The sequence below is a fragment of the Triturus cristatus genome, chromosome 7, assembly GCF_964204655.1.
Source record: "Triturus cristatus chromosome 7, aTriCri1.1, whole genome shotgun sequence".
In the NCBI taxonomy this organism is placed as follows: Eukaryota; Metazoa; Chordata; class Amphibia; order Caudata; family Salamandridae; genus Triturus; species Triturus cristatus.
The window spans coordinates 343,350,870-343,371,940 of record NC_140590.1 but is presented as its reverse complement, the minus strand read 5'-3'; the positions used below and the strand labels follow the sequence as shown (position 1 = coordinate 343,371,940).

General features: G+C 45.0%; 1 protein-coding gene across 4 annotated transcripts in view; it reads left to right on the top strand.

Annotated features, from left to right (window-relative positions):
- Positions 1-21,071, top strand: part of SYNGR4 (synaptogyrin 4) — a 670,375-nt gene that overhangs the window by 502,327 nt on the left and 146,977 nt on the right. For 2 of the 4 annotated variants that reach the window (XR_014966469.1, XM_085616470.1), the window contains exon 1: positions 20,056-20,231. The exons of 1 other annotated variant lie outside the window; for it this stretch is intronic. Coding sequence is in view for 1 of the 3 variants with exons in the window: in XM_085616470.1 (XP_085472596.1) it covers positions 20,216-20,231 (16 nt within the window). In the remaining 2 variants the exon portion in view is untranslated. Of the gene's footprint in view, positions 1-20,055; positions 20,232-21,071 lie in introns of those variants that run through there. One more of the 4 variants, XR_014966468.1, reaches the window with a different exon arrangement.

The window sequence follows — 21,071 nt, the reverse complement described above, 5'->3', positions numbered from 1 at the left end:
GGACACTCTGCCCTAAGGCAGTTACGCACCGAGGCCTCTAACAGCCGGCGGATGTGGCTGGCGACGTACTGGGAGACCTTGTCACCGGGCGCCCAGTCTGAGGATCTAGGGTGCAAAATGTCGTCGGGATCCAGCATATCAGCGCAAAGATTCTGCTCATCTGCACCAGGAACAGGTGCGGCAGACGCTGGAGGCGCAGGACGCCAGGGACGTGAATGCCCAGCTTCCTCATCGTCCCCTTGAGCAGAGTCCCCAGGAATGGTAGCCGCAGGAGGGGATTTGCTAGCCAAGAAAGCCTGCCTGAGGCGAGCAAAGGCATCGGTGTCAACCCCCATTTCCTTGGCACGCTTGGCGGGAGGAGGTTGAGGGGCGGGAGGAGGTTGAGCGTCAGCGGGAGTCTCGCTGGGAGGGAGAGAGGCCGGAATGGCCTGAGCTGCCTTGGCCAATTTATCACAGGCTAGCTCAATTTTACGGGAGAGGCGGTCTTCTACGGGGCCATAGCCTGCTCCACCACTTTATAAATGGAAGAATCTACTGCATCGTAGAAATCCTCATCCCATTGCAATGCTGTGAGAGGGTCTTCCTCCCACTGATCGTCCAGGTAAGTATCGTCCTGATAAGACTCCATGAGGAGACTAGGAAGACACTACCTAGGTAAGTGGGAAAATTGATATAGAGGGGGGAACCTCGCAATATGGGGGGCTGGTTGTCGGCCCACGTGCCAGCAAGCAGAGCTCGCATTCGGGAGCCAAGCCCTGGGACCCAACAGCCCGGTGCAACAATCAAGGGGCAGCCTGCCAACTAATGGTCCCCAGCAGGGCACAGCCCCCAGTACAGACACCTAGTAGCGTTTGAGCGTTAAATGAGGCCTAAAATAGGGACTCCCGAGGCTGAGCACAAACATCAGCTCACAGCCTCACATGAAAAAATATCAACCTTAATAACAAAGGCGTTCAGGGGGCGTTCAAGAAATAGCTGCCTAACAGCAGGAAACAGACCGGCAAGCGGTATATTGGCAGGCGGGCTCGCTCTCTGCAGTGCGCTCCGAGATTCACACACGCGCGGAATCTCAGGAACGCACCGGAGAGGAGGATGCACACACGCGCCGTCTAGCGGGAAAACCTCCTCACCGCGAGCTGCACCAAGTACGCAGCCGCTAGGGAGGAACGCTCCCACGACTGGAAACGAGTCAGCCGAGTAGTGGTTGACTTGCGCCTGTCAAAATAAAGGAGAAAACCCACAGAATAAATAGCGTCAAATCGCTAAATGCCCATAAATTAAGAAGAAACTGCGCACAATGGCGAACCGCCGGCACACGTCGTATCTCTCAGCAGCAGAGCGCGAAAGCTCGAGAGAACAATGCCTGAGGGAAAAAACACGTCTAAAAAACACAGTGAAATAGACAATGTAATAAATTCAAAAACAACTGAGAAGACAGGCAAGATAGCGTATACAACTGCAATCAACAACACTATATTGAACAATTTCCCAAGAGAGAAGCAAACATAACTTATCTGGCTGCAAGCAGCAAAGAAAGAAGGAGATTGGGCAGTGAAAGAGGACTACCAGCACCTCTGAACCCTGTGATTGGTGCAGACAGTGGAGGACACTATCCATGGGCTCTCTATTGTTTTGTGATTTTCTCTATGTTTCATGGGAATGGTTGTTTGTTTTGATGACTTTAAAATTGCTGCTGTCATTAAAGTGAAGAAAGATAAAGCATAATTCTCGCCTCCGGTCCTGACATAGAATCTTTTATAGAAATGGTAAATGTCCTTGAGGGGCTTTGTCAGTAAGCACATTATCAAAGACAAACTCATGTCCTTGTTTAGCGCAATTGAGAACATTGTCTGCTGTTTACCAACTTGGGACATCAAATCCCATTAACCCCTTCCCTGCGGGGGTAATTGCCCTGCGGTGCGGGAGGGGGGGGGGGCCGCAGCGCGCTGTTCTCGTGACGAGCTCAGCTCGTCATGACTCACAGTGGAGCTGTGCTCATGACGAGCTGAGCTCGTCACGACCCCGCCCACTGATTAATTCTCCCTCACAGGCGGGGAATTCATCGCGCGTGGGCGGGCCGTGGCCATTATGACGAGCTCAGCTCGTCATGAGCACAGTTCCACTGTGACTCATGACGAGCTCAGCTCGTCATGAGCACACAACGGGTTAATAACATAATTGGCAACAACAGTTTATGCTGTCCATCTGGCGACAACCCCCTGGTATGACAACACAAAAGGAGCAGCACATTAGACTTTTCCCATTACACATGCCTCATCTGCAATGACATTATCAACATGCAAACGCCCTTGATTACCACAAATGTGTTTCACAGTCCACTCTGCACCTAACCATAGTTAGTGTCAATAATCCAGTTATTTCCATCAGGACAACATCAGAATTGTCTGGAACCAATACTGGATGACAACGACACAAGATCTGTTATTTCTTATCTTGAACTAGCGTTGGCAGGAAGAAATTAAAGTAGAGGTGGACACGTATTATCAACAAATCCATCACCACCACCAATATGGGCAGTTTCACCTTGGACACCAACCTACCATGCCTGTCCCCCAAGACTTTGCCTCCAATAGAATGCAAGAATTGTGCAAGTGTCTTCTTGTTCTCCAACCTCAAATCCTTCAAGAAAACATAGTTTAATCTATTGAGTCTGTCGCCATCCTACATCTGCACTATTAATAAACCAAAGATGTCAGTCAAAACCATCCCCTTACCATCAAGGCCACAGCATCAGTGCTATAGTTTGTCTTGTCATTGTTCTCCATATTTCCAAAACTAGAAAGGCTGTGTTAACAACGTGGCGAAATGCCTCTCTTCGAGTAAAGAAGGTGTAATCTATTTTTTTTTAGTGCAGTGGATTGAGGATTTACAAGACTAAGGACCAGATGCATCAAGAATGTATTTTGCGATTCCGAAATAGCGAATCTTACCGATTCGCTATTTTGGAATCGCAAAATGCAACGTGTGCAGGATTTGCTAAAAAAAATAGCGATTCCTACACATTCCCTAATTGCGAATTGCAATTTGGAATTTGCTATTAGAGAATTCTTTCCCATCCGTTCCTATGGCCTAGAGGCCCATAGGAATGAATGGGAAAGCATTCGCACTTTGCGAGTAACAAATAGGTAATCCCAAATTGTGAATGCAATTGCGAAGGTGCTAGGGGGCCTAAGGCCCCCCTGGTGCACCCCCAAAAAAGGTAAGTGTGCACATGTGGCTCACACACATAATCTGGATGCTCCACATGGCACTTAAAAAAAATGCAATTTTGTGCATTTGTCTAAGGATTTGCAAATTACCATCAACTTGAAGTTGATAGTAATTTGCGATTCCTTAATTCAAAGCCACATTGTAAAATGCTTCTTGCATTGCAAATTAGGGAATCGCAAATTGCGATTCCCTAACTGCATTCGCAAAATAGGTAATCGCAAATATTTTGCGAATACATTTTGTGTTGATGCATCCCAAAAGGCTTTTTACTGGTCGTAAACGGACAGTAAAACGCTTGATACATCTGGCCCATAACCTCATTTGAGACAATACTGATATAGAAGAGAGATACACTAAGAAGTTATAATAAAAGACAATTTTACCCTTAATTTTTAAAAGAAGGTGTTTGCTGCATGAAAACTCAGTCCTCTTTCTTTGGACTAGTTGCCAGGGTGGAGAAGCAATATAAGTTCTTCAAATAGAAGAAGGAGGACTCCATCATATCTCTTTATAGCTTAAAGACAATCACTGATCCAGACTGCTCTGTGACGATTAATAAATAAAGGCACTGTCAAAAAAGTGCCTCTTTGCAGCTCCAGTAAACAAGATGTTCAATGATCTGGCAACCCTATACATTAGATGTGGCAAGGCATCATCCCTCTTCTGACTGGCCCAGATACAGAAGATATTAAAATAACTCTGTTTTACAAATGATAATATGTTGTATTTCACGCTATTGTTATGTAGATCTTCAATCCAATAGATTCATGTGAGGCAACCAGATATTCATCTGCAAGAATATACTGGGTTCTCAAATTACAGGGGCGGCTTCTCCGCTGAGGCGGAGTAGCGTCGCCCCACTGCCTTTCAGCCCTGCAATAAAGGAAAGATAAAATGATAATAACGCAAGGGGAGTCGCCTGCCAGCAGGTGAGTTATCTTTTTTTTTTAATCCCCCCCACCTATTCCTGCTCCACTACTTCTTCCCAGGAGCAGCTACCACTGGTTTAAATCCCAAGAACTTTAGCTTTTTGTCTTTGGTGGCAATGAAGAATCAGTTAACTTTACTGATGCCTGAGGACCATAATTAGGAGGCAGAAAACATATGTCAAGAGGGACAAGTGGTGTTTTAGCACTGCTCACTACAGCCATGAACCTCCCAGCCTCAGGTTTGTGTCAGCCAGCAAGGACAGCTTTTAACAACCAGCAGGGATGGCTCACAAGTACATCATTTCGGAGGGCCAAGCAAATATCTCGACTCTGACTTTGTACTGGGAACACCCTTCTGCACTGCAGAATCTTCATTGATAATCATAAACACTAGAATTTTACCAGGACACATTTTCAGCATGTAAACCATTATGATGAAAATCGGACATTTTTAAATGCAGGTACACATACTGCAGCCTCGCTAATGTTAACATTTCCATGTTGAATGTTGGGGTTTTTTCGAAAAATATTTCCAATTAAAAACAAAACAGTGCTTTGAGCAACATTTGATTATAAACATTAACCCTGCTGCCTATTGAAACAGAGAAACGTGCAGGAAATGAAAGAAGGCAGCAGTTATCGCACCATGCCCTGTACTGGCAGTTGCACCACAGCCTTCGTTCTTTTTGACAGGCTTATGGAGTCCACTACAGTTCATTGTAGCATCCAAAAGTAGAAGTCAGGAAGGTGGCAGGGCTGTTTCAAAATTCAGTTAAGATTTTTAGGACACACAAGTAGATTAATTAGTAAATAACATTTCATTTTGCATCATAGACTCTAATTATTATAACACTGCAATAACAAACATATCCCTTTTCCCCATGGCTTTGACGAAAGAATGAGAAACGTTAATGAAACACCAGTACAAGATAGCCAAACAAGTTCTTCCGAGCAGCCTGACACAGCATGGTATTTGTTTTGGCATCTGAATCTAAAATAAATGCCTTGTGAAAGTATGGATAAATCTCCATGCAGCTGCCTTGCAGATATCACCGAGAGGCACATCTCATCCAACAGTAGCTGTTTGCATTCTGGTGGAATAAGCTTTCGGTCTCCCTTGTAACACATTTTTTGGCTACCTTCTAACACAGCATGATGCAGTCCATCTAGCTGATGCCTGTTTTAAAGTAGCGAAAACGGATCAATAAGGCCATCATTGATAGAGATGTCCAGATTTACTCATGTCTTTTTGTCTAAGTTAAACCATAGGAAAATCCGAACATCTATGTTATGGAGAGATATGTCAGTCAGTACAGTAAGGTTTTTAGGTTGATCATTAGAGACCTCTTGTATATACTTTAGTATATACTTATGTGTGTGTACTTTGTGGGCTCTGGATATCAGCCCTAGGACTTGTCTGCTTCCGCTTAGGGATTTTTTTTCTGTTCAACTTCCTCTATTTAACTGTCTTAATAGAAAACGACCAGCAGAGGTCAGTAAATACCAGAATTGCTTTCTACTTAGGGACTTTCTTGTTTTTTATTTTTCTGGCGACTGCCTCTATTTAACTTTCTTGATAGAAATCCACCGGCAGTGGTCAGTAAAATACCAGAATCACTTTAGCATTCTCTAGATTCCAGTCCATAGAAATTGTCTTCCATGAGCACCCGTAGACAATAATATTTTTTCCAAAGCTTGTATTTTCAGTGCTATGCCCACCGAAGGCCCTGATTTTATATTAAAAACAGAGTTTTGGACTATACCATTTCCTGCTGAAAGGCAATATTTCTATCCATGTGTTCCCATACCTGGCGTGTCACGAGGTTTGGTGCTTATTTTCCCTCCATGTTAAACAACAGTAGATGTTTCAGCACCCAGGCTAATGTGCTGCATAGCTAAATACGTATAAGGTCCCTAAGGCGAGATCGATTGCATTGCATATGCTTGTTAAAGAATGCCATCCAAGAAATGGTTTGCTTCACATGGAAGTCAGAAACTACCTGAAGTAGAAATTTGGGATGAGTTCTAAATGACAGCCAGTTTGAATATAAAACAGTGTAAGGATAAAGAGCTCAATGCCGGACTGGTTGTATCATGGCAGCCCATCCTGCACTGAAAGCAGCCTGCAGTCCACTGGGAAAATAACAGCATAGCAGAACAGCTAGTCCAACCCTAGTAGAGGTGAAAGGGACTCAAGTTCATTTACTTAACAGGCAGATTTTAGGGAAGCTAAGAATACTGCTTTACAAGACAAATGCTATATTGAAGCCTTGTGTATAAGTTCAAATTGGGAAGCCATCAATACGCAAAACACCACATTAATCTCTCAAAGAGGAGACAGCGTGCAAACTTGAAGCCTTCAACCCTACTAAGTAATCATTTGACAGGTGGGGGTGCCAAAGGACTGGTAAGCTAGATATCCGCACAAGCGTGAGGCTCCTGCAGTCGGGAGTATTAGACCCGTCAGTCTTAAAGTGTTCTACTCCTACTATCTTTGCTGATCTTGTTTTGTTGGCCTTAGGACTCTGCGCACTTTACCAATGTTAACCAGTGCTAAAGTGCTTGTGCTCTTTCCTTTAAACTTGAAATTGGCTTACTCCCAATTGGCACATGGAATGTCCTGGTAAATCCCTAGTAAAGTGGTACAACATGTACCCAGGCCTCTAAATAAAATGCTACTAGTGGGCCTGCAGCACCAATAGTGCCTCACACTTAAGTAGCCTTTCGAATGTGTATCAGGTCTGCCATTGTAGCCTGTGTGTGCAGTTTTGAAACTGTCATTTGACATGGCAAAAAAAAAAAACTTTTGCTTGCCCTAAACCTTCTTTTTTAATAAATATAAGTCACCCTTAGTGTAGGCCGTAAACAGCCCAGAGGGCAAAGTTGCATTGTATTTAAAACGCTGGACATGTACTTTTAAGTTTTACATGTTGTGATAGTGAAAATATCTCAGATTTGTTTTTCATTACCTCAAGGCCTACTTCTCCTATAGGATAACACGGGTTACCTTATTACATTTAAAAAGGGATAGCTTTTGATTGGGAACAAATAGAACAGTCATGTTTCGTGTCTGAGAAACTGTCATTTAAAACCCTTTTTAATGGAAAAGCTGGTGTTTAAGTCAGAATTAGGAAAATGCCACTTTTAGAAAGTTGAAGACACACAATTGATGAAAGATGGCATTTTCTTGTCATAACCATTTGGTACTTGCAGTCTGTTTCCTGGACCACATGACAATCTGTAGATCTGTAGTTGGCAGCTGGCTTTTGTGTATTCTTGAATGGATGAAGGAAACCAACTTCTAAAGCTCAACAGCTGCTCCGACAGGCGTGTCCCGGCGCTATGCTAAAATAGGGAAGCGGGGTCTGATTACACTTCCCTAATAGAAAAGTCTTCAGGCAAGCCTTAAAAATGGGTTCTGGAGAGATTTCCTTAAGATGTTAGGGAATTCCACAGACTGGGTGCCAAAAAGGAGAAAGATCGTCCCCATGCTCTGGCTTTCTGCATACTGTGAATGCATTAGGAATTTTTACTAGCAGAGCGAAAGGCACTAGGGGATCTATATTTTTTGATGTTGTCCTGAATTAAGGAGGGGCCCTTTTTATCTACAGCTCTGTGGCTGATCATAAGAGCTTTACACTTTTTTCTCTGCTAGATAGGCAGCCAGTGCAATAATTTCAGACCTTGCCAAATGGATTGACATTTAGAAATGTTAAGAACAAGTCAAGCTTCAATATTCTGCATACGTTGCAACCTATTAGTCAACTCCAGAGGTGCCCCAGAAAGAAGACAATGGCATAGTCCAGTCTGGATGTAATCAGGGCATGAACAATATCTTTCGGAATGACCTCTGAGAGATATTTCAAGGTCTTTCTCAGTGATTTAAAAAGGGAAAAACTAAATCCTGCAATGTACATGAGGTTTGAATGATAAGACTGTATCTATTTTCACCTCTAGGTTTTTTACAACTGATATTTCTCCCACACAGCAATACAATACAGGGCCTGGGTGTTGGCAGGTTGGGCCATTACTGGCAGTATGGGGGGGGGCGGAGCTGTCACCTACCAGACTTGCAATTCAAAGGCACTGGCTCAGCTCACACACAAAGGACGTCACACTAGCCCATTGTGCACGCTAGGGCCAGGGCAGAGAGGCAGGACATCCCACACACCTTTGCAGGGGGAAAACTACTCATCAAAGTGGGAACCAGGTATAAAAAAAAGGGGACAATCAGACCCACTCTTCAGTGCAGTCCTGAACCTGCAAATATTACAGAGGAAGAAAGCCCTGATCTGCTGCTTGAGACCTGCCCTGCTTGCTGAGCACATGCAACCTTCATCCCAGGCTGAAGTGACTCTAAGGGACATAACAAGCTCCAGAGGCTTCCCTGCATCTGCCCAGCTGAATTGCTACTGAAACTGTAACAGGAACTGCCTGAGCCTTGCTGTCCTCTGCTGGAGGGAGTACCTGATCCCCTAGAGGTGCCCTCCAAGTCCTAGACCCTTGGTGTGACATAAGTTGAGCTCCTGCTTGAAGAAAGGAAGAAATCCTGACGTTTTTGGGATCTTCACACTCGCCCACAGGCCTATTTGTGCCAAGATCTTGCCACTCGCACTGACCGCCAACATGAAGCACCGGTGAGCCCGACTCTTCGTGCTAAAGAGACCACCACTCATGACCAGCAATGAGAGATCTGCACTTCATGCTACAGCATTGACAGCACGCAGTGACTACCAATGCAAATCTCCAGCAACGACCCTCCTTGACTCCTGACAGGATCTTCGCACTACAGTGATGACCGTCCGCGACGCTCGGTCTGCTTTTCGCGCTACAGCGTCCACCATCCACGATGCTCTCTCTGCTCATCGTGGCCTCCATCGAGAATGGAAATTCCCCATGCTGGACTTACAATGTAACTTTTTCAGCTGGATTAACCTGGTCCCTGTATCCGGCCTGTTCTCCATTGCGGTCGGTCTGAACTTGTGATTTTCACCCGGTCTTGCACGAACAAATAACCGCAAGTTGCACTTTGTGTTTTAGGCGATATACTTACCTTAAATCTTGGAAATTTCATATCTCCGGTTCTACTGATTGGACTTTTGTCGTTATGGTTTCAAATACTTTTTAAATGCTATTCTATTTTTGCTAAATTGGCATGGGATTGTCCTTATCTTTTGTTTTCATTGTATTTCTGTTTGTATGCTGCATAAGTAATTTTCACATTGCCTCTTAGTTAAGCCTGACTGCTTTTGTGCCAAGATACCAAAGGGTTAAGCACAGATAAATTTAGTGACATTTGTGATTCACCCAGACAAGGATTGTGGCTGTTGCTTGAGAAGGCCTCACACACCCCTCCACCAACCAACCAATTTCTTACAGGGAGCACCATCCATCAGAATCACATCCCAGCACCACAATCTCTGCAATAAATAACAGTCCAGTATTCCCTAACCACTAGGGAAGCTGTCCCTGCCATCAACTGAGATGGGTGCCTGGGTTCGTTTCCTGGAGGTAATGAAGCAGAGTGCAGCGCTTGTTTGCCATTCAGGTTAGTAAAGGCCTTGTCTTGCATCCGCACAGGACTGTGCCTCTAACTGGCAATAACTGAAGTCGCATGAGAGAGCGGATGCAGCAGTTTTGGCAGCAGCAGTGCATGCTGGGCCCTCTGGGGAAAGAATGTGGTAGGAGCCCGGAGAACCTGGAGGGTTGTGAGTGCCTTTTTCCAATCACAGACTGTGCACAGGCTTAGAAGTGTTACGCCAAGAGGGGTGCCTGAATTCCCAACCAGCAGCACATGGCACACTAATTGTATAGACTGTTGCCTCGAGCATCTGACCAAGTCCAGGGGTGGGGCCCCGCCGGAAGAATGGCAGCTAGCTCCACCCCTGGACTTGATCAGAAACGTGAGCCCAGGAGGACTGCTTAGAGTGGCACTCTTCTGTCCAGTTCATACTGACCTAGTTGGAACTCTATTAGTTGGCTCTTTGGCAAGTGCCCCTTACACTACAACAGTTACCGTATGGTAAGTGCTTGACAGGGTCACATAGGAAAAAATACTACAAAGCACCAAATTGTGGCTTCACTGATCTTCCACTGGGGGTTAGATGGTCCACCTAGTCTGAGTACATAACATTTCTTTGTTCACCGCTATCAACAGCGACCTACCAGGTTCATAGTGGACCGAGCACCTTTCTGCTACCCTTGGCCACTGACACCCTTGCTTGTGCCCCTAAGATCAACTTACAACTGTGAGGACGAGGATCGTGTTGAAGCGCATTGCTACCACCATCGGGTTCATTCTTGCATCTGCCTCCAGGATGGCCAAAACTGAAGGTTTACCGCCCAAACTACACTTTGTATCGATACAGGAAGCGTAAAAACGGGGAAGAGAAATCGGCGGGGATGGCACTTTGAACTTAAAGAACGTAAAGGGAGACTCAGAATTAAAATTCCTGCCTAGGTGATTAGAAGCCTCCAGCCAAATAAGGCGTCGGTCCCCAACGGCCTGCCAATCGAGCTTTACAAGCTACGACCGGATCTACTTGCCCCCTACATGCGTGAGATGTTTGAGGAAAGTCGCGCAACGGGCAGCTCCCACTGGACCAATGAATCGCCACACTGGTCACTATACTCAAGCCCGGTACACCCAGCACTTCATGATTGTCCTACAGGCCCATCTCTCTTTTAAACGCTGAACCCAAAATACTTGCCAAGCTCCTGGCCAGGCATTTGGTCCAGGTTATAGACAAATTAGTGCACCCAGACCAATCGGGGTTCCTGCCCCATCAAAATACTGCCTTGAACTTGAGAAGACTACATGGTGTGCTTGGGCGCAGGGACACAATTCAAGAAGATGCAGTCGTAGTTTCGTTTGACGTAGCGATGGCCTCCGATACAATAGAGTGGCCATATCTCTTTGCTGTCCTGACTAAATTGGGTTTTGGGCCCAATTTCATCGGGTGGGTGCGCCTTTTTGTATGCACAGTCCTTGGCGCAATCGGTCGTGAATAACAAGAAGTCAGAGGTCTTTGAACTGAGCAGAGGGACGCGGCAGGGGTGTCCGCTGTCTCTCCTCCTCTTTGTCCTTATATTAGAACCATTGGCGGCCTGGATTCGTAGAGATCCAATAATCGGGGGGTTAAGATGGGCTGACGCTTGGGAGGACCGCATCTCTTTGTATGCGGACGATATTCTTCTATATCTTGCATCCCCAAGTCATCGCTGCACAGAGTTCTGGATATTTTCGCGACCTTTGGTAGGTTCTACGGACATATAATTAACTGGAGCAAATCATTGATGTTTGTTCTAAGTGGCGTGGTGCCTCCTTTTCCCAGAGGCTGTCCCATGAAGGAAGAGAAAAATGGCTTTCATACTTGGGAATCTTTATTACAGTGGATCCCAAGGTTAGATATGACCAGAATCTATTCCCCCCGCTGCAGCGATTGAAAAAAGACGTGGCCAATTGGAAGAACCTACCGTTCTCACTATTAGGGAGGCGGCATTGTTTAAAATGTTGTCCCTTCCGAGGTTCTAATATGCACTCCAGAATTTCCCAGATCTGGTCCCCTTGAAATACTTCAAGGAGGTGGAAGGTCTCCAGAGGGAATTGCTCTGGGATGGCCGCCTCCGATTTGCCCTACCTAAGCTAGTACTGAGTTGGTACGACGGGGGGATCGGGCTACCCGATATTAGGAAGTACTATTGGGCGGCCCACTTGGTTGCCATAAATCAGTGCACCTATCGAAGGGGAGACAACCCAGGCTATAGTATGGACAGGTGGTTATTGCCTGGGGGTAACTATAGCATGGCCCTATATTCCAGGCCTAGGAGTGTTCCCCTTACTGGACCAACCAGGCATTCAGTGCAGGTGTGGGATGCGGTGAATAGGACTCTGGGATGGGCTCATAAGCGTACGATGGCGACCCCTTTGTGGGACACGGAACAATTGGGTACCCTGAAGCATTCAAAAGGATTCGATAAATGGGACCTAATCAGGATCACTAAAATAGGGGACCTATGGGAGAGGGGAGATGTGCTCTCCTTCGCCACTTTACAACAAAAACACAAACTAGCTAACTGAATAATTTCGGTATTTACAAGTGAGGCATGCATTGACGACTAACTTGAAACGGGGAACATCCCTCCCGGGTGCTTCACCGTTAGAGCATAGATTGCTAGACGGGTACTTACCAACTAAGGCGGTCTCCCTGACATACAAGAAACTGGTAAATAACACTCTAGCCCTCCTTCAGGTGCTTCGTGACCGCTGGGGGAATGATGGGCTGAAACTTGACGATCAAGAATGGCAGGAGGCAGTGGCCTCCCCAAGGGAAGTAGCAACTTCATCTTGGCTACGCCTGGTCCAACTGAAGATCCTACATAGGATTTACGTTACGGGGACTCAGCTGGTCAGTATGGGCAGAGCGGATGAGGGCATGTGCAGGAGACAATGTGGACAGGAGGGCACATTCATCCATATCCTGTGGGAGTGTGAACATATACAAAGGTATTGGAGGGGGCTGCATACCTGTCTGGGAGAGGTCCTCGGGCTTCCAGTTGGGATGGAGATCAAGAGGTGTCTGGGAGCCTACAGACTTGGGTAGGAAAGACCGTATTTGGGTAACGTTGGGACTGATGGTCGCAAAAAGGAACCTGGCACGGATGTGGGGGGCTGCGGCTGTGCCCACGGTCGAGGGCTGGAAGGCCGACTTAGACTGATATATGTAGCGTGAGAAGTTTGTGTATGTTTCTAGAGGGTGCCCCCAAAAATGGATAGACATATGGAGCAAATGGAATAACTACAGTGGAAATATATGTGAACCCCCTGTTGTTCTCTCTTTGGAGGATCCCGTAACACCTTAGAAATTGTATTCTCTTTTTTTTTTCTCTTTTTTTTTTGATAATCAATTTTGGAGACAAAGCAGCATAAGGCATACTGCAGGGTAAAATAATGCCCGTAAGTGACATTGAGCCTACACATCGGCAACCCCTTTAGGGGATTAGGTTGAACCATTTGCCCCACAATTTCTTAAAAAGTTCAGGACAACCACGGGCTTCAAAGAGGGATTCCTCTTGGGTCCCACACCAGTCACCAGAGTGCCGTAATATCTCGCTTTGCCACCACTGTTCCGAGGAAGCGCTTATCTGCTCGGGAACCATCCAGGCTGTCAAACACCCCGAGGAGCAAGCGCACTGGGTCGTGTGGGACCGCACACCCCAGGGTGAGTGTAAGTTCCAGCTCCACCCCTGCCCAAAACACCGCTAGGACCGGACAAAGCCACACCATGTGGTAGAAGACTGCAGGAGCATGGTCGCATCGCGTGCAATTGGGGGGAGGACCACAGACGGGCACTGTAAAGACGCGCAGGGGTGAGGTATGCCACGTGGAAGTAATAGTGTTGGACCAACCTCAGCTTGGAGGAGGTCGTCAGTGTTTTAGGGGCCATAAGGGCGTCCCTCCAGTCTGCGTCCTCCAAGGGGCAAAGTCACCCCTCCCAGCGGGCCTGCAGCGAGTCTAAAGATGCGGGACCATTGTTCACCAAGGAGCGGTAGATCCGAGACACCCCCCCTCTACCCATATTCCCCATCATCACCTGGGCTTCTAGAGGAATGAATTCCGGGAGGGAGATGGGCGACAGAATGTGTACGCGGAGCGCATGTCTAAGTTGCAAGTATCTGTAGAATTGAGAGGGTGGAGGGAGAAGCGCTGCTGCAAGTCCGCAAAGGATCTAATGTGGTCCCCCACCCAGAGATCGCAGAGAAGCGAGATCCCGATGCTGTCTCATCGGTTAAAGTCCGAAAGAGACGAGGCCTCCTGCAGCCACGTACCACACCACAGAGGCGTCTGTCTAGTGAGTTTCCGGTCCCAATTTGTGTGCTGCAACGCCGTGCGCCAAGCCAAGAAAACTGTCCTGGTGACTGGGGGGGAGATCTTGGGGTATAGGGGCTCCATATAAGTAAGCCTGGAGTTGAGGGAAATCCATCGAGCGAAGTTCCACCTGGTACGCCGGGTCGGACTGCCCGCGAACCAATCGTGGATTAGAAATTGTATTCTCATAATGACAGGAACTGACTGTTGAGTGGTAACTACCGTGATGTTGATTAAATACTGTAGATCATTTCTGCAAAACTGCCAATGGAAATGTCGTGTCGTTGTTTAATAAAATGTTTTTTTTTTTAAAAGAATTAAAATTCCTCCTAAAGGCCATTCAGTAGAGCCTCAAATCCATTAATGCAAACATTGACAGGATGAATCACAGGAGTGATTGCATATCATGTAATCTGGTTAAACACAAAGCCAGCGTCAACGCGGTAGAACAAAGGGATAGGAAATGGTGGATGGCCTAGGCACAAAGAGTGAAATGCTAGAGTCCAATGAAAAAGTGCTGAGAGTGGTAGAAGTTAAAAATGGAGACCTAGAGGCTTGATGTAGGAGAAACAATATTGGTATTCTGAGAACACTGGAGCCTGCAAACACCGAAAGCTTGAAAAATACATTGAACGCCTATTGCAGACGGTATTTGGCATGGAAGCTTTCTTACGTCTCTTGATTGTAGAGAGAGCCCACAGATCGCTTGGGGAGCATCCTTCACCTGGAGAAGCAGTCAGCCCCATCATAGCGAGGCTCCTTAATTTCCAGGACAGAGACACAGCCCTCTTGTCTTTTATGGTTACCAGATCTCCCTGCTTTCAGGTTTTACTATTGCGTACAGGAAACAAGATGTAAATTCATGCAGATAAAAGGCAACTTGTGAAAGAGAACATTCAATATGCAAATATTTATTCAGCACAATTGAATATTACTCATCAGAGCAAGAAACATATCTTTCAAACCCCGTAGCAGTCCCCAGACTACTTAAAAAGCCTGTCCCGAATGGACTGTGCCCGCAGAGAACTTGAAGAACTCCCCGCAGCCTCATCAAGGCTAAATACAACTGACTATAGCCATTATATGCACCTCCCTCTGTGGAAATTTACCTTTTAGGGGTACACTGGTGCAGGGTCACCCTTTTGTCCACGGGTTCAAAAACCAACAAAGTAGAGATCAGCACTGGAGTTGGGAATAAATAACAAGTTTATTAATCACTCATGAGTGGGACCACGTCCACACAGCACTCTCAAGTGCTGCCTGAGGTAGTACATTGAAGTCACGGAACACAGGCCTTATATATAGCTTTTTCTGCACTGGTAAGCATGTGGATACAAATAGAAGGTACAGGCCTACACAGGCATAGTTACCCACAAACACGGGCAGATGGGAGATCACTTAGTCAGCAAAGTGGGAGGGGAAGCAGGAGTGCTTATTGCAGCAGTAAATGATTGACAGTTGCGTCTGAGACCAGGTGTTCGGGCAGCTATAAACCTTCAGCATGCACATTGCTTTTAGCTGAGTGTCAAGAATTCCTGTCATACAAGGGAAACACGCCCTTATGTAAACAGGAGAGCTGTTACATAACTCAAGGGAAACACGCCCTTATGTAAACAGGAGAGCTGTTACATAACTCAAGGGAAACACGCCCTTATGTAAACAGCAGAGCTGTTACATAACTCAAGGAAAACACGCCCTATAAAGGGAGGAACCGGGAGGTACAAGGCTGTCGGATATTGTGTTTACACCGACGTACCTGCTTCGTGAAGAGCAGTGTTCCGGAGTGGTGCTCCAGTAAGGCAAGAACGGAGGTAGGTCGAGTCGTTACTCCCTGGGCCGTGTCTTGCCCCATCGTCACCTGTGAAGGACCCGGAAGCTCTACCGGTCAACCATTGAGCTTCGCTTTTTGACTCGGCTGAGTCCAAGCGCAGTGGCGCTTTTGCTGGTTGGAGTCGTAACTCCCAGCCCGACCAGAGACACAGGGACTGCCAGCTGTAACGCACACCAGGAGGTGTTTGCCGCGTTACAGACTCGGAAGTCCACAGGATCGATCGAGCGGCTGCTCTCGGTTCAGTCTTCTTGCTTGTGATTGGGGTATCGGTGACGCATCACCAGGAGGTGACTCCGCGTCCCGGTGCAGTCTGAGGAAGAGGTTGAGCGGCTGCTCCCTTCAGGTAGAGACCCCGGCTGGGTGTTTCCCTGACTCCTCGATTCTCCCCAACACTCTTCGTGCCCCTCACAGCCTACCGATTGGCATTGTCGGCCATTTCATTTCTGCCCTCTGTTGGCATACGCCGGGATCGGCGTATATGCAGAGGACGGTTAGGACCATCCGTGCTGTGGGCTGGTAACGTACTTAGCCTGGAGGATTCCAGTGACTATAACTCTTGTTTGTTCTTTGTATTTTATTTGCCTTCATTAAAAGAACTAACCCTTCACAAGTGGTTGCGTCCTCATTGTCGTGTCTGTTAAACGATCCTGAGACGTTCAGGGCGTTACACTGAGTCAGGAAGTCAACTGAAATAGACAGCACAGTCAGGGAAAAAGACGAGCAGCAGAGGATGGGAGAATTACAAAGCCAACAAAATAGATGCCACAACCAAGATGGCTTCAGCTTATGCTAATTATTTCAGATTTCCACACCTCGAGTTCTGCAAAATGTAATGGACACTGAATAGTGAATATCCATTTTCATACCCTCTTTGGGGTTGATTATTGAGTTGCTTATGGAAAACTTTAATTCCTGTTAATGCAGTGGGCAGTTTTTGGCACATTTCTCTCCTCTATTTCTTCTACATTGAATTAATAATATCATTGCAAACTGACCCCACTCATTTAATTCGACTTCTTAACTTTCTTTTCTCATAATTTATTTCATCAAGTTGCATCAGTAATTTCTAAAATACATCATGTATGCATAATTGTATAGAACAGTGTTAAATTGCAAAATATCCAATAAATCTATTAGACAAATCTGTAGTCCGGAAGTGAGGTTTATTTCCAACAGCATAGTACACGTACCAACGGATAATGGTTATTTGAACACGGCATGATATAAACACACATTCCATTCCAGAGCTGTACAAGACCAGTTGATAATTAAAGACACACATACCAATAAAGAAAAGAGAAAATAAGGGGGTATCAAGATGCCACACATTTCCCTTCTTTGATAAAACAAAATAAAAGACCACAAAAAAACACCTATAACTTACAAAAGTAGTAGCATGTCACAGAACGACGCCCTTGTAAATAGGAATCATGTAAAATCCCCAAATTTGTTGAGAGGACACCTGAACCTAGCATCACATTTGACACTTGATGCTACAGAGTTATGTCCACCCAACACAACATTTCTGCAGGTACTTTCTACTACACTTTCGCCATTTCCAATAGATACATCATTCTTTGGTACAAAAGGCATGTAGTGAATATAACTCCTTGCAGAAGACTCATGTCTCCCATCCATATCCTGTGAAGTTGTATTAGCACCTTTACATTTTGTCAATCTCCTCACATTCCACACCTTACTATCTTATGTTGCTACACTTTTATTGTAGACCTTGACAATCCTCATAGCCTTACCAAATCATGATGCACCTTTGTTCACAAAACTAGGTTTGCGTACCCTCACCCAGTCTCCAGTTACAAAAGATGGTACCTTACGAATGACATCAACTTCTCACGATTATCAGGAGCAGGTGCTTCATCAATAGCCTCCACTAATGATCTCTTGGGGAATCACTCCATCCTTTGAAATTGTATGCCCCAAATATTCAACAGATTCAGAAATAAATTGACATTTACCTTCCTTTAACGTCAAACCCTATTCTTTAAATACAGCACATACCTCCCTCAAATGTTCCATATGTTCTTTTTAATTTCTTGAAAAAATAAGCACATCGTCCTGGAAACACTTGACATATGTTTCCATCCCCTGAAACAGGTGAATCATAGCCCATTGAAACCCAGACACCGCAGAGGCTAGTCCAAACGGCATCCTTTTGAATTGAAATAGCCCCTGCAACGTAAGAAAAACCGTAAGATGTCGGAAATCTTCGGTGAGTTCAATCTGGTGGTGTCTAAAGTGGAGAAGATTCTTGCACTATCAAGCATACAGATCACCTCATTAATATTTGGTTGGGGATGGCAATCCACCACAATATTAGCATTAATAGACCTAAGGTCCACACACAATCTCCAAGAATCATTCGACAAAATGATGGGAGAAACCCATTCGGATGACTCCCACCCCTCTAACACATCATCCTTCACCATGTCACACAGCATCCTTTTAAGTTCCTCACTAACATTAATAGGTACATTCCTTAGTTTCTGTATAACTGGCTTGGCATGTGCCTTAAGCTTGATCTTATGGGAATAGCCTTCTAACTTCTGCAGTTTTTTAGAAAATCTTCAGGAAAATTGATACAATCCACTTTTCTTTTCCACCGTTCTCTACTACTAGTACTGGCTCCCGACTTCTGGGACTCAATATTACTCCCAACTTCCACCCCAAAAAATTTACACCTTTGGGTGCAACATACAATTTTATAGTTGCGGAGCATCCTTTGAATTTTATGCACACCTCCTTAAACCCCACAATATCTATGGCCGTGCAATCAAAGCTTTCTGCAACAATGTCAGATTCCAACAAGTCATCTACTATCCATATTTTCCTAAACTTCTCTCGAAAATATTCACAGATAATAATGGCCCATGGGGATCCTGAATCCGCCATGAGTTCCAGTTCCACATTTTCTATCTCCACTAAACACTTTGGAGAGCTTTTAACCTCACACACTTCCCCTTCAGCCTTGGTATCTTTGATAGATAACACTTTTACCCTCCTACTGGTATTACCCGAGTTGGCATCAAATCCTCCACCTTCCATCTCAGACTGACTAGCATCATTAATATACCCCACCTTGGTTTTCGTATAATAGCCAGTTTTCTTCATGTGTCTGCAAACAGAAGCAAAATGCCCAATTTCCCAGCACTTTTTACATTCTTTACCAATGGCTGGATAGTGCGGAGACGAAGCAAGATGATTTGCACTACCGCAATAGTTGCACAAAAATCTTTCATTTCTCGTGCCTTGAATTCCTCCACGTGAACTAATACTGGCTATAGCACATAGATTTTCACTATCTTTAAAGTTTACTTTGTCAACCTCTTGTGCAGATTTCATCCACTTCTCGGATTGCTCTAGGGCCTTGGCCATGGTAATAACATCCTGCAGCTTGGGATCACCTATTACCCATAACTGCTCTTGAATTTTTTAACTCTTAATATGAACCACAATTTGATCACTAATCGTTTCATCCACCATTTCCCCAAAGTTACAATGTAAAGAGAGACCATGAAGTGCAGTAAGAAAATCATCAAAAGTCTTGTCACTCTTCTGCGCTCTTGTATAAAATTTAAACCTGTTAAGAGCTACACTAAATGTGGGCTTAAACCCCTTTTCAATTCTCATTAACGTTTACTGAAATACATCAATGTCCTCTTGGTCACTTTGGGTTAACACTTGAGGTAGTGTAGGAAAAACCACTTGTCCCTTTTGAACCTAAACAATGTAATAGAATGCTTTTCTTCCGCTCTTGAGACATATCCTCATCATCTGTTGCCTTCATATACGTTAGAAATTCTTCTTTCCAATGCATCAATGGGATTGGTGGATCACATCTATGTTGGAGGAATTTTGCTGGTGGATCAAATTGCATTTTAAAATACACAACAGATGGTATAAGGTTGTAATATAGTGTGCAAATCACTGTAGCAAGATGTGCAAATCACTGATGTACACATTTGTGAGATAGAGTGCAAATCACTTGTATAGGACTTGCTCAGGTAGAAAATGTGCAAATCACTGATGCACTGTTAATGGATAGCACTGTTAAAACTTGAAATATATGTAAATCTGTATACAGTACCTTTTCCAGTCATACGTTATAACCGTATGAAGTGCAGTTGAAAATAAAACCTTGAGGAACAGGTAACGAGCGCGCCTCACAATACGTCTTGCCTGACTTTGACACCGGGACAAATCCAAAATGGCCACTGCACGCACGATGATGTAGCAACATTGCGTGCATCTACGTGTGCGTCCAAACCCCTTGGAAGAACATGAACCTGGAACCTGGTGTGCCGGTTGGAACGAGAAAAGGAACGAAAAAAGATTAAAATGATGCCGGTGACCGGTAAGTTGTTGTTGTATAGGAATGTACGGTCAAAGTACGTAAACTTCACCAAATATGCCAAAAATGCTGAATACAATGAAACTCAGACAGATGGTGTTTTTTAGCTTCACTTTTTTGACGGTTATTTCCACTGTAGTAGCTCCGATTAAATTGTCCTTTGGAAAAGCTATCGTAGCGAAGTTTTCCTTAAAGGTAGTGCGTTTCCACACAAGGCAAATTTCAGAAAGAGCTACTCTAAACTTCATGTGAGAGATAGCATGAGAGACTTATTTATTTACCGCATGTAAATAAATATCGAAAGTTTCCAAACTCCATAACACGCCGATGGGTCCTTGTGGAGAAAACACTGCACCTGTGCTGCAGACGTAACAAGTGTTTCTCCAGATCGTCGCCACTTGTTGAATTGCAAAATATCCAATAAAGCCAGTAGACCAATATGTGAGGTAATGGTCAGCGAAGCACTGCATGACATAAACACACATTCCATTCAAGAACTGTACAAGCCTAGTTGGTAATTAAAGACACACACACCAATAAAGGAAATAGATAACAATGGGGTATCAAGATACAACAAACAGTTAATCAAATATTACAGAACTTATATATATATATATATATATATATATATATAAAAGCAGAGTTGTCCCAATAGAGAGGTCACTCCTGGGGGGGTTTTCAGCACACGCACCAATGGCAGCAGCAGCTCAAGCGTGAACCTCAACTTCCAGTTGCAAGTATAGCCAGACGCGTTTCAAGCCGTAGCCCTTGTTCACTGGCTTGCACAGAGTAAACGGAGGCAGCATGGCGTTAGGAACATCTTTATTCAATCAAACAGTCCCG